Source organism: Cherax quadricarinatus, chromosome 3 (assembly GCF_038502225.1).
Source record: "Cherax quadricarinatus isolate ZL_2023a chromosome 3, ASM3850222v1, whole genome shotgun sequence".
Classification (NCBI taxonomy): Eukaryota; Metazoa; Arthropoda; class Malacostraca; order Decapoda; family Parastacidae; genus Cherax; species Cherax quadricarinatus.
In genome coordinates, this window is record NC_091294.1 from 32941596 (window position 1) to 32954479 (window position 12884).

A 12884-nucleotide genomic window follows, 5' to 3' on the forward strand; every position below is an offset into this window, starting at 1 on the left:
CCGTCTCGGCGATGTTTACGGATCGGCGATTTTGCCCACTTTGAGCCCCATTTTCAGCCAGTTCCACTGTACTAGTCGACAAAAAACATGAATATTTCGCTAGAACTCTATTTTTTCTATTGATTGAGTGCAAGAAACCACCCATTTACCAATTTCAACTATCCAGTACAGTGGTCAGAATTTAGCAATTTTGCCAATTTCACACAAATTTCAAAAGATGCCAATTTCCGAATAGGGTCCAGAACAAACAAGAAATACATTCCTGGCACTAAAATGACATTTCCTCTGTTCATTAGTCACGTCTCAAGGCCCCACTTACATTCTTTTGCTTTCCACTTTGAATTTTTGTCACAAAAAATAGAAGATTTACTGTTATGCAGACTACTGCATAAGTGTAAAAAATGGTAGGAATCATATTGGCGCACTTGCAAAGAAATATTAGACTCACCAGTTGACGTGTATTGGACGCTTGGCATGATTTGTTTACTTTTGAACTTTAGTAAAAATCGGACATTTCTGCTACTTTGAGCTCAATTTCAAGGTACTTTTCATTGTAAAACCAGTCAAAATCATCTCAATTTCTATGATATGCCTTCCATTCTATAAAATGAGACCAAGAAAACTAGAATACAACAATACCATACGAAAATACAGTGCAAAGTCGCTGTTTTATTCCAAAAAAACGGTCAAAGTTTTTTTTTTCCCATTATGCACTGTGTGCTGCAGGATTTTTTTTATACCATGCACACTGACCACATAGACCCATTGTTTCATATGGAGGCCTACCATCTTTCTCCCACTAGATTTGAGGGTGCTAGAATTTAGGAGTACTAGTACGTCAAAAACCCTGGGTCGTAAGCCGTACTAGTACGTCCGAAACCCTCAAAGGGTTAACAACCCCTTACTCAACATGTGAATGATCCCCAATGTCTTATTTATGATGAAAGCAAATTTTCAGAGATTAAACTTCTGTAAACAGAACAATATACTAAGTATATCTCAATGGGAGGAGAATGAGGACTATCATGCAATGATACTGGCAATCACAGTCATGATAAGTGCAGAATTGCACTGGTTATTGATTTTACAGGATACCTGATGAAGGATGAAAAGGTCCAATTTATCTTAAAACTAGTCACCACAAGTGACACCCTCAGGCCTTTAAGTGAACTCTACATGCTGAGGGCAACAACGAGTAACTGGTCAGTGGTTAGTACCCAGAGTCCTGTAACCTTATGAAGTTGCTATGATTAATACACATAACTGATTATCATTTTATGTTATATTTGAATTACAATAAACTAAGAAGTTTTTAATGGTTACAGTCATGATGTTAAATATTAAGCAGCAGCTAGTAAACTTTTCTGTCAGGTAGAACCCTTACAAGTCCTATACTATATAATATCAAATGAAGAGTGAAGAATATTCTAATGTTCCTCAACATTCACATTCTACTGCAGAGGGAAAATTCTAGGGCCTTGAGCGATCCCATATTATCAAAATATTTTAATAAAATTTTACAAAGGGCATTTTTGCCTCAAATAATTTTTATTTCTTTTCCATGCCTATAAATAAGAACCTCTCTAATGTACATACCTGTACATTAGTTTATGGTTTAGTATTAGAGGTGCTAACATTAGGGCATACTACATAGTAGCATTTAATTTTTATTGCAGGAAAATGTAATGCAATTATTGTTTATTACAATATATTCTCAACAATCTCTGAACTTTTCAAGGTTCTCTTAAATATACTGAAGAAAAAATATAAATAAAGGAAAAATACAAATAAAATATTACTGACATACTTACTCTACTATTACGAGGTTGGGTGACCATGCCTCGGATTCGTCGTTTCCAAGCTGAACGGCATTTTGAATCCATGTTCTGACAAATCTTGTGCCATATCTTTGATGAAATGTTAAATTTGTATTGTAGATGACATCGTATTCCAAAGATCATTAGTGGATCTAATTGTCGTTTATTCCATCTGCCTGTATTTAAAAATTAAAAAAAAAAAGAAGAAAAACAAAAGATGCTTCTAATTCAAAAAGTATTATTACCCATTTGTTTAGTGGAAACTGCAGTGTTTCAGTCATATAAAATTCCAAATACCAGCTGAAGAAAAGACCTTATTAAGAATGAAATACTTTTCAAACAAAATCAGGCAAATTGCTAAATAAGTTAACTTGGGAATGACCCCTTTGAAAACCTATGAATATAAAAATAATATTAATGATGTGTAAATATTAAGGGTGCATAAAGGTAGAAAGCTGAAAATGAACATAGATAAGAGTAAGGTGATGAGGGTATCAAACAATTTAGATAAAGAAAAATTGGATATCACACTGGAGGGAGGGAGTATAGAAGAAGTGAATGTTGTCAGATATTTGGGAGTTGACTTGTCAGCGAATGGGTTTATGAAGGATGAGGTAAACCATAGAAATGATGAAGGAAAAAAGGCGAGTGGTGCATTAAGGTATCTGTGGAGACAAAGAAGGGAATGTACGAGAGTATATTGGTACCAACACTCTTACACAGGTGTGAAGCATGGGTTGTAAATGCTGCAGGGAGGAGGCGGCTGGAGGCAGTGGAGATGTCGTGTCTAGGGACGATGTGTGGTGTAAATATTATGCAGAGAATTCATAGTGTGGAAATTAGGAGGAGGTGTGGAGTTACTAAAAGTATTATTCAGAGAAACCATACCCCGGCCGGGATTGAACCCGCGGTCAGAGACTCTCTGACCGCGGGTTCAATCCCGGCCGGGATATGGTTTGTTTGCAATCGTGTCATTACAATTTCATGAGTCATATTAGTCAGAGGGCTGAAGAGAGGCTGTTGAAGTGGTTTGGTCATTTAGAGAGAACGGAACAAAGTAGAATGACTTGGAAATCGTATAACTCTATTGGGGAAGGAAGGCAGGGTAGGGGTTGTCCTCAAAAAGGTTGGAGGGAGGGGGTAAAGGAGGTTTTGTGGGCGAGGGGCTTGGACTTCCAGCAAGCATGTTAGATAGGTGTGACAGGAGATGAATGGTTTTTCGGACCTGATGAGCTGTTGGAGAGTGAGCAGGGTAATATTTTGTGAAGGGATTCAGGGAAACCAATTAGCTAGACTTGAGTCCTGGAAATAGGAAGTACAATGCTTGCACTTTAAAGGAGGGGTTTAGGATATTGGCAGTTTGGAGGGACATCTAAACTGTTGTATCTGAGTGCCTCTGCAAAGACAGTGATTATGTATGAGTGATTTTGAAAATGTTGAATGATGAAAGTTTTTTCTTTCTTTTTGGGTTTTTCTTTCTTTTTGGACCACCCTGCCTTGGTGGGAAGCGGACAACAAGTTAAAACAAAATTAATGATGAATTATCGAGGATAATTCTAAGCACTGAGCCAATTCATATTAATTGCTTGAGGAAAAATTCAGAGAAGAGTAAAGCTTGTTAGTTAAGGAACACAAGTAGAACATGTGAAGGTAATGATAATGATACCCAGTGCTTGAATTCTAAAAAAGGGGTGGAAAGTTTGTAGTTAGAGGGTAATCTGAACTGTGATGGCAGCAGACTTCCAGAAAGAACAGTAACTGAATGAATGGTGGTAAATGTGTTTTTTTCTTAAGCCACCCTGTCTTTTCAGATGGCCACTGGGTGGGGGGAGGGGGCAAAAAAAAAAAAAAGCTATTTCTTAAGAAGATACATTTATCACAATGGTAAGATAAGATTTTGTTCAGATTTTTAACCCTGGAGAGTTAGCCACCCAGGATAACCCAAGAAAGTCAGTGCGTCATCGAGGACTGTCTAACTTATTTCCATTGGGGTCCTCAATCTTGTCCCCCAGGATGCGACTCACACCAGTCGACTAACACCCAGGTACCTATTTGCTGCTAGATGAACAGGACAACAGGTGTAAGGAAACATGCTGAAATGTTTCTGCCCCACCGGGAATCGAATCCAGGCCTTCCATGTGTGAAGAGAGAGCTTTAGCCACCAGGCCACCGGGCCATGGTAGGTTAACAGTCTATATTTCTTACAGAGAAGCAGGTACAACACCAGCTTTCCAGCACCCATGGTTCCTAGGCTTTGCCAGTACAGTAGTATATCAATTTTGTTGGACCAACAGAGGTCCCATCATGGTCTGCTGGAAACTTAAATTAAATATTAGTATGAATGAAACAGGTTCATTTGTTACTGTACCCAAAATCAAGGGATCACCACCAAAATCTGCAGTGTAAACAATATTAGTGATCATTCACTATATACACCATCTGTGGTTGCCAGGTCAACCATTTTGACAAAAAAGTAGTCTCGTAATTTTGTCCAGACTAAAAGAGATGCAGGACAATCTGTTGCCAGTAAATTGGTGTTGTACCTGTAATATTATTACGTGGGCGAGGGGCTTGGACTTCCAGCAAGCATGCATGAGCGTGTTAGATAGGAGTGAATGGAGACGAATGATACTTGGGACCTGACGATCTGTTGGAGTGTGAGCAGGGTAATATTTAGTGAAGGGATTTAGGGAAACCGGTTATTTTCATATAGTCGGACTTGAGTCCCGGAAATGGGAAGTACAATGTCTGCACTTTAAAGGAGTGGTTTGGGATATTGGCAGTTTGGAGGGATATGTTGTGTATCTTTATACGTATATGCTTCTAAACTGTTGTATTCTGAGCACCTCTGCAAAAACAGTGATAATGTGTGAGTGTGGTGAAAGTGTTGAATGATGATGAAAGTATTTTCTTTTTGGGGATTTTCTTTCTTTTTTGGGTCACCCTGCCTCGGTGGGAGACGGCCGACTTGTTGAAAAAAAAAAAAAACAAATTTCATTCCTAACCCTTTCATACAATTTTGAGGTTAGTGATGTTTATGTACACTGTGTACGTGTCTTAACAGCAGTGCCCTTAAATATGCACGGGTTTGTGTGGTGAGTTTGTAGTGGATGAGTATAATATAAAAAAATTCCTGCCCCATACCATGTATAATGGGAACAGCTAACCTTTGACCTTGAGTTTGGATCAGAATAGTAATTTTGAGGTGTTTTCTATGGTTTTCATGGTTCTATTGGCTGCTTCCTGATGGCAGTTGATAGACTGGATGATATAATAGTAAAGTGGAGATGATTCTCCTCAGTTTCAGACTAGATATGGTTTGAAATAGGCCTCAAATTGGCAGAAATAATTGATTTTGGTGACCAGACCCCATCTGGTCAATTTTATGGGTTTTAATTAGTAGGACAGCCTAAACCATTACTAATAATTCTTGGTTATATTTTATTAACCAAGAAATAGAGAAAAACTTCAGTTTTTTGTGATGATGGATTTAAAATAAAGAGCAAAGGTTACTTTAGTGGCTGGGATACCTGAAGTGTTTATTTTGGAATCTGTTTTTAAATTGGAATTTGTTAATTTTTGCATAAAATTAGCAAAATTTCATACTTCTGGTAGTTCTGGCAGTTCCTTGCCCTCAACTGAAAGAGCAGATGGCATACTAGCGAAATAGCCAGAAACTGGGTCAGTTTGAACAATGAATTTGGCCTAAAATAGACCTTAAATTAAGAGAAACTGAAGTTGCTCAACATGCTCCTTGACCTCCTGTGCAATTAGTAAGTCTTAGGTCAGATTTTGTATTTTTGGTGTCATTACCTTTAGAATAAGATTCTCTACCATTTTATACAATAAAATAATATTTTGTTCAAAAAATTGCAACACTAATGGGGCTTTTAATTTTGGGGATCACAATAATAAAAGGTTTACATGCACATTCACTGTCTTGGAAACAGAGCTAAATGTAAGAAGATAATCTGAATATCACAATATGAAAAACAGTCAGTGCTACATTATTAATCATTACATCTGTAAACTGCCGTAAAAGAGTAATTGGTATAGATACACAAGTTAGACACAGTAATGCAGATCTCTGCAACCATCAAAGATTATTCTTATTATCATACACCTACCATCTGACTTACGACAGAGTTCGGTTCCGAGAAACCGGTCGTAAGTCGAAATGGTTGTAAGTCGAACTTTACTACTGAATATCAACAAAACATTTTTGTAATGACTTTATTTTATTGTTTTATTTTGGTATTTCATGTTTTACTTTACTTTTTATGTTGTTAGTACTGTATTTTATACTGTAAGGTTTAGGATAAACACTGTGTACAACACAAAGAGTTGTTTATTTCCCAGAAATTTGGCATAAAAAACACGGTCGTAAGTCGAGTGGTCGTAAGTCGAGCAGGTCGTAAGTCGGATGGTAGGTGTATTAAAAAAGTGTTAGGATAATGAGATAATGAAATTTTTCTTACTTCTTCCTGACAAGTTGGAGGTTGCCAATTCATCCTTGGTGAAGAGGTAATCCAACAAAGTCAGAGCCATTTTCTCAGCTGTGACACATGTAGAGTTGATATGCAGAAGATTTCTGTGGCAAACAGTGATAGGAATGGAGAAAAATTTGACAAAGCTTGTCAGATACATGACAGCTACATATGGGATACATAAAAAACTTACGACAGGTAAAATACCATAATAAGAAACTAATCTTTCCTTTTGGCATCATATCCAATAACAGATATCTGCATCATATCTACACTCATTTACTTCAATCACAGATATGTACTATACTTGATTATCAAAATTATAGTTCCTGACTTTCTTCAATCACAAATTAATAAGTGAAGAGTACATAAGGAATATACAGTACATCATATGGAAACAAGGCAAACTTAAAACAGATAAAACTCCAGCTCCTAGAATGACCTAGAGAATACAAGGAATAAGCACTAAAGAAGAAAGGTGGCCCAGTCGGTGAGTTACTTCACGTGGGTATTACTTACTGAGGAGTTATTGGGCATCTGACTCGAAGTGTGGGGTGTGAAGGATCACCCAGCCATGAGCCATGAGGAAAATCCTCCTCAGAATTCAAAGAAATTATGTTCATGTGGTTGTTAGCATCTGTCTCTTGCACCAGTATAGGGGTATTAGCCATCTCAATAGCCATCTCCATGGGCCTAAAGAAAAAGTGAAATATGCAAAATGACTTGTATCTGTTCCATAGAGGAGCTAAAATTGGCAAAGAAATACTTTAACCTAATATTGAGTGTGTTTCATAACTGACTAGAAACTAAGAGATCAGTTACAAATTTTGTAAAATTAAGTATAAAAAAAAAAAATGGACTTTCCATTAAGTTTACCATGTAGAGGAAAAGATATTTTAGTTAAACCAAAGTATTAGAAGTCAAGAGCTAATGAAATGCTGCCTGACCTCACTGTAATTGTTTCACTATCCATGAAACTGCAAAAATATACACCATACTGTAAATTACAGTATGTATGTATATAATAATAATGATAGTAATACTACTACTACTACTACTTCTACAGTACTAATATTATTATTTCTTCTTTCAACAAACCGGCCATATCCCACCAAAGCAGGGTGGCAAAAAAAGAAAAACAAAAGTTTCTCTATTTAACTTTAACAATGTATGTATATAGGAGAAGGGCTTACTAGCCCCTTGCTCCCAGCATCTTAAAGCCTCTTACGACACACATGGCTTACGGAGGAAGAATTCTGTTCCACTTCCCCATCGAGATAAGAGGGAATAAACAAGAAAAAGAACCTGAAAGAAAATAGAAGAAAACCCAGAGGGGTTAGTATATATATGCCTGTACATGCATGTGTAGTGTGGCCTAAGTGTAAGTTGAAGTAGCAAGACATAAATAAAATTTTGCATGTTTATGAGACAGAAAAAAAGACACCAGCAATCCTACCATCATGTAAAGCAAATACATGTATAGGCTTCCATTTTACTCTCACTTGGCATGATGGTAATACCTTCCTGGGTGGTTGCTGTTCACCAACCTACTACCTAGATAATTATTCTTTTTTCTTCTTTCAATGCACTGGCCATATCCAACTCAAGTGGGGTGGCCCAAAAGGAAAAATGAAAGTTTCTACTTTTAAATTCAGTATAATATATACAGGAGTTACAGCCCCTTGCTCCTGGCATTTTAGCCGCCTCTTACGACACGCATGGTTTACAGAGGAAGAATTCTATTCCACTTCCCCATGGAGATAAAAGGAAATAAACCAGAACAAAAACTAGCAAGAAAATACAGCGGAACCTTGGTTTTCGTATGCCCTAGTCTGTATGTAAAACTATAGTTATTCTCTATAAAATGTATTTTTTTTTTTTAATATTTTTGGGTGTTTGGAACAGATTAATTAGATTAACATTATTTCTTATGGGAAATATTAACAAAAAATATATTTTATAGAGAATATCTATAGTTTTACATACAGGCTAGGGCATATGGAAACTGAGGTTCCACTGTAGAAGAAAACACAGAGGGGTGTGTGTATATATATATGCTTGTACATATTTAGTTGTAGCTACAGTTAGAGTAAGAGGTAGATGGGAAAAGAGGAAGGTGGCAACAACAAGTAAGAGGGAGGTGAAAGTGTATAAACTAAGGGAGGAGGAAGTTCGGGTGAGATATAAGCGACTGTTGGCAGTCGCTAGTGCAAAGATGAGTAGTGGGGGGGTTGAAGAGGGTTGGAATAGTTTTAAAAATGCAGTATTAGAATGTGGGGCAGAAGTTTGTGGTTATAGGAGGGTGGGGGCAGGAGGAAAGAGGAGTGACTGGTGGAATGATGAAGTAAAGGGTGTGATAAAAGAGAAAAAGGTAGCTTATGAGAGGTTTTCACAAAGCAGAAGTGTTATAAGAAGAGCAGAGTACATGGAGAGTAAAAGAAATGTGAAGAGAGTGGTGAGAGAGTGCAAAAGGAGAGCAGATGATAGAGTGGGAGAGGCACTGTCAAGAAATTTTAATGAAAATAAGAAAAAATTTTGGAGTGAGTTAAACAAGTTAAGAAAGCCTAGGGAAAGTATGGATATGTCAGTTAAAAACAGAGTAGGGGAGTTAATAGATGGGGAGAGGGAGGTATTAGGTAGATGGCGAGAATATTTTGAGGAACTTTTAAATGTTGAGGAAGAAAGGGAGGCGGTAATTTCATGCACTGGCCAGGGAGGTATACCATCTTTTAGGAGTGAAGAAGAGCAGAATGTAAGTGTGGTGGAGGTACGTGAGGCATTACGTAGAATAAAAGGGGGTAAAGCAGCTGGAACTGATGGGATCATAACAGAAATGTTAAAAGCAGGGGGGATATAGTGTTGGAGTGGTTGGTACTTTTGTTTAATAAATGTATGAGAGAGGGGAAGGTACCTAGGGATTGGCAGAGAGCATGTATAGTCCCTTTATATAAAGGGAAAGGGGACAAAAGAGATTGTAAAAATTATAGAGGAATAAGTTTACTGAGTATACCAGGAAAAGTATACGGTAGGGTTATAATTGAAAGAATTAGAGGTAAGACAGAATGTAGGATTGCGGATGAGCAGGGAGGCTTCAGAGTGGGTTGGGGATGTGTAGATCAAGTGTTTACATTGAAGCATATATGTGAACAGTATTTAGATAAAGGTAGGGAAGTTTTTATTGCATTTATGGATTTAGAAAAGGCATATGATAGAGTTCTCCATGGGGAAGTGGACCAGAATTCTTCCTCCGTAAGCCATGCGTGTCGTAAGAGGTGACTAAAATGCCAGGAGCAAGGGGCTAGTAACCCCTTCTCCTGTATGCATTACTAAATTTGAAAGGAGAAACTTTCGTTTTTCCTTTTGGGCCACCCCGCCTCGGTGGGATACGGCTGGTACGTTGAAAAAAAAAAAAATATGATAGAGTGGATAGAGGAGCAATGTGGCAGATGTTGCAAGTATATGGAATAGGTGGTAAGTTACTAAATGCTGTTAAGAGTTTTTATGAGGATAGTGAGGCTCAGGTTAGGGTGTGTAGAAGAGAGGGAGAATACTTCTCGGTAAAAGTAGGTCTTAGACAGGGATGTGTAATGTCACCATGGTTAATATATTTATAGATGGGGTTGTAAAAGAAGTAAATGCTAGGGTGTTCGGGAGAGGGGTGGGATTAAATTATGGGGAATCAAATTCAAAATGGGAATTGACACAGTTACTTTTTGCTGATGATACTGTGCTTATGGGAGATTCTAAAGAAAAATTGCAAAGGTTAGTGGATGAGTTTGGGAATGTTTGTAAAGGTAGAAAGTTGAAAGTGAACATAGAAAAGAGTAAGGTGATGAGGGTATCAAATGATTTACATAAAGAAAAATTGGATATCAAATTGGGGAGGAGGAGTACGGAAGAAGTGAATGTTGGGAGTTGACGTGTCGGCGGATGGATTTATGAAGGATGAGGTTAATCATAGAATTGATGAGGGAAAAAAGGTGAGTGGTGCGTTGAGGTATATGTGGAGTCAAAAAACGTTATCTATGGAGGAAAAGAAGGGAATGTATGAAAGTATAGTAGTACCAACACTCTTATATGGATGTGAAGCTTGGGTGGTAAATGCAGCAGCGAGGAGACGGTTGGAGGCAGTGGAGATGTCCTGTCTAAGGGCAATGTGTGGTGTAAATATTATGCAGAAAATTTGGAGTGTGGAAATTAGGAGAAGGTGTGGAGTTAATAAAAGCATTAGTCAGAGGGCAGAAGAGGGGTTGTTGAGGTGGTTTGGTCATTTAGAGAGAATGGATCAAAGTAGAATGACATGGAAAGCATATAAATCTATAGGGGAAGGAAGGAGGGGTAGGGGTTGTCCTCGAAAGGGTTGGTGAGAGGGGGTAAAGGAGGTTTTGTGGGAGAGGGGCTTGGACTTCCAGCAAGCGTGCGTGAGCGTGTTAGATAGGAGTGAATGGAGACGAATGATACTTGGGACCTGACGATCTGTTGGAGTGTGAGCAGGGTAATATTTAGTGAAGGGATTCAGGGAAACCGGTTATTTTCATATAGTCGGACTTGAGTCCTGGAAATGGGAAGTACAATGCCTGCACTTTAAAGGAGGGGTTTGGGATATTGGCAGTTTGGAAGGATATGTTGTGTATCTTTATATGTATATGCTTCTAAACTGTGTATTCTGAGCACCTCTGCAAAAACAGTGATAATGTGTGAGTGTGGTGAAAGTGTTGAATGATGATGAAAGTATTTTCTTTTTGGGGATTTTCTTTCTTTTTTGGGTCACCCTGCCTCGGTGGGAGACGGCCGACTTGTTGAAAAAAAAAAAAAAAACATGCAAGTGTAGTGTGACCTAAGTGTAAGTAGAAATAGCAAGACCTACCTGAAATCCTGCATGTTTATGAGACAGAAAAAAGACACCAGCAATCCTATCATCATGTAAAACAATTACAGGCTTCTGTTTTACACTCACTTGGCAGGACAGTAGTACCTCCCTGGGTGGTTGCTGTCTACCAACCTACTACTAACTAAGATTATTATTATTATTACGTATTATTATTATTATTATTATTTCACTCATAAGAAAGCACTGAACCTGTATGCATTATATGTTGTCTTTAAACCCTGTACTGTACAAACAAATACAACTGAGACTTTTAATGGAAAGTAAAAATCTTGATATTATATATTGTAAAGCATTAAGAAATCAGTTAACATGCAAAATACTAATGCGACACTTTTTTTTTTTAACAAGTCGGCCATCTCCCATCGAGGCAGGATGACCCAAAAAGAAAGAAAATCCCCAATAAGAAAATACTTTCATCATCATTCAACACTTTCACCTCACTCGTACATAATCACTGTTTTTGCAGAGGTGCTCAGAATAAAACAGTTTAGAAGCATATATGTATAAAGATATACAACATACTCCTCCAAACTGCCAATATCCCAAACCCCTCCTTTAAAGTGCAGGCATTGTACTTCCCATTTCCAGGACTCAAGTCCGGCTATATAAAAATAACCGGTTTCCCTGAATCCCCTCACTAAATATTACCCTGCTCACACTCCAACAGCTCGTCAGGTCCCAAATACCATTTGCCTCCATTCACTCCTAACACGCTCACCCATGCTTCCTGGAAGTCCAAGCCCCTCGCCCACAAAACCTCCTTTACCTCCTCCCTCCAACCTTTACGAGGATGACCCCTACCCCGCCTTCCTTTCCCTACAGATTTATACGCTCTCCATGTCATTCTACTTTGATCCTTTCTCTCTAAATGACCAAATCACCTCAACAACCCCTCTTCAGCCCTCTGACTAATACTTTTATTAAATCCACACCTTCTGCCAATCTCCACACTCCGAATTTTCTGCATAATATTTACATCACACACTGCCCCTAGACAGGACATCTCCACTGCCTCCAACCGTCTCCTTGCTGCAGCATTTACAACCCAAGCTTCACACCCATATAAGAGTGTTGGTACCACTATACTCTCCTACATTCCCTTCTTTGCCTCCATAAATAACGTTTTTTGTCTCCACATATACCTCAATGCACCACTCACCTCTTTTCCATCATCAATTCTTTGGTTAACCTCATGGTTCATAAATCCATCCGCTGACACGTCAACTCGCAAATATCTCAAAACATTCACTTCTTCCATACTTCTTCTCTCCAATTTGATATCCAGTTTTTCTTTGTCTAAGTCATTTGATACCCTCATCACCTTACTCTTCTCTATGTTCACGTTCAACTTTCTACCTTTACACACTCTCCCAAACTCGTCCACTAACCTTTGCAATTTTTCTTTAGAATCTCCCATAAGTAGAGTTTTGTCGGCAAAAAGTAACTCTCAATTCTCATTTTGTATTTGATTCCCCATAATTTAATCCCACCCCTCTCCCGAACACCCTAGCATTTACTTCTTTTACAACCCCATCAGTGTTTACATATAAATTCCATATAAATTCCATATAAATATATTATACAACCATGGTGACATTACACATCCCTGTCTAAGACCTACTTTTACCGGGAAGTAGTCTCCTTCTCTTCTACACACCCTAACCTGAGCCTCACTATCCTCATAAAAAC

The 12884-nt window shown here is 38.1% G+C and overlaps 1 protein-coding gene across 5 annotated transcripts in view; it reads right to left on the bottom strand.

Moving 5' to 3' along the window:
* LOC128684075 (protein BANP-like) overlaps positions 1-12884 on the bottom strand; it is a 76572-nt gene that overhangs the window by 47455 nt on the left and 16233 nt on the right. For all 5 annotated transcript variants that reach the window (XM_070091240.1, XM_070091247.1, XM_070091233.1 and 2 more), the window contains exons 4-6: positions 6824-6997; positions 6296-6408; positions 1812-1993 (exon numbers count right to left, since the gene is read on the bottom strand). In XM_070091240.1, the coding sequence (XP_069947341.1) occupies positions 1812-1993; positions 6296-6408; positions 6824-6997 (469 nt within the window). The remainder of the gene's footprint in view (positions 1-1811; positions 1994-6295; positions 6409-6823; positions 6998-12884) is intronic.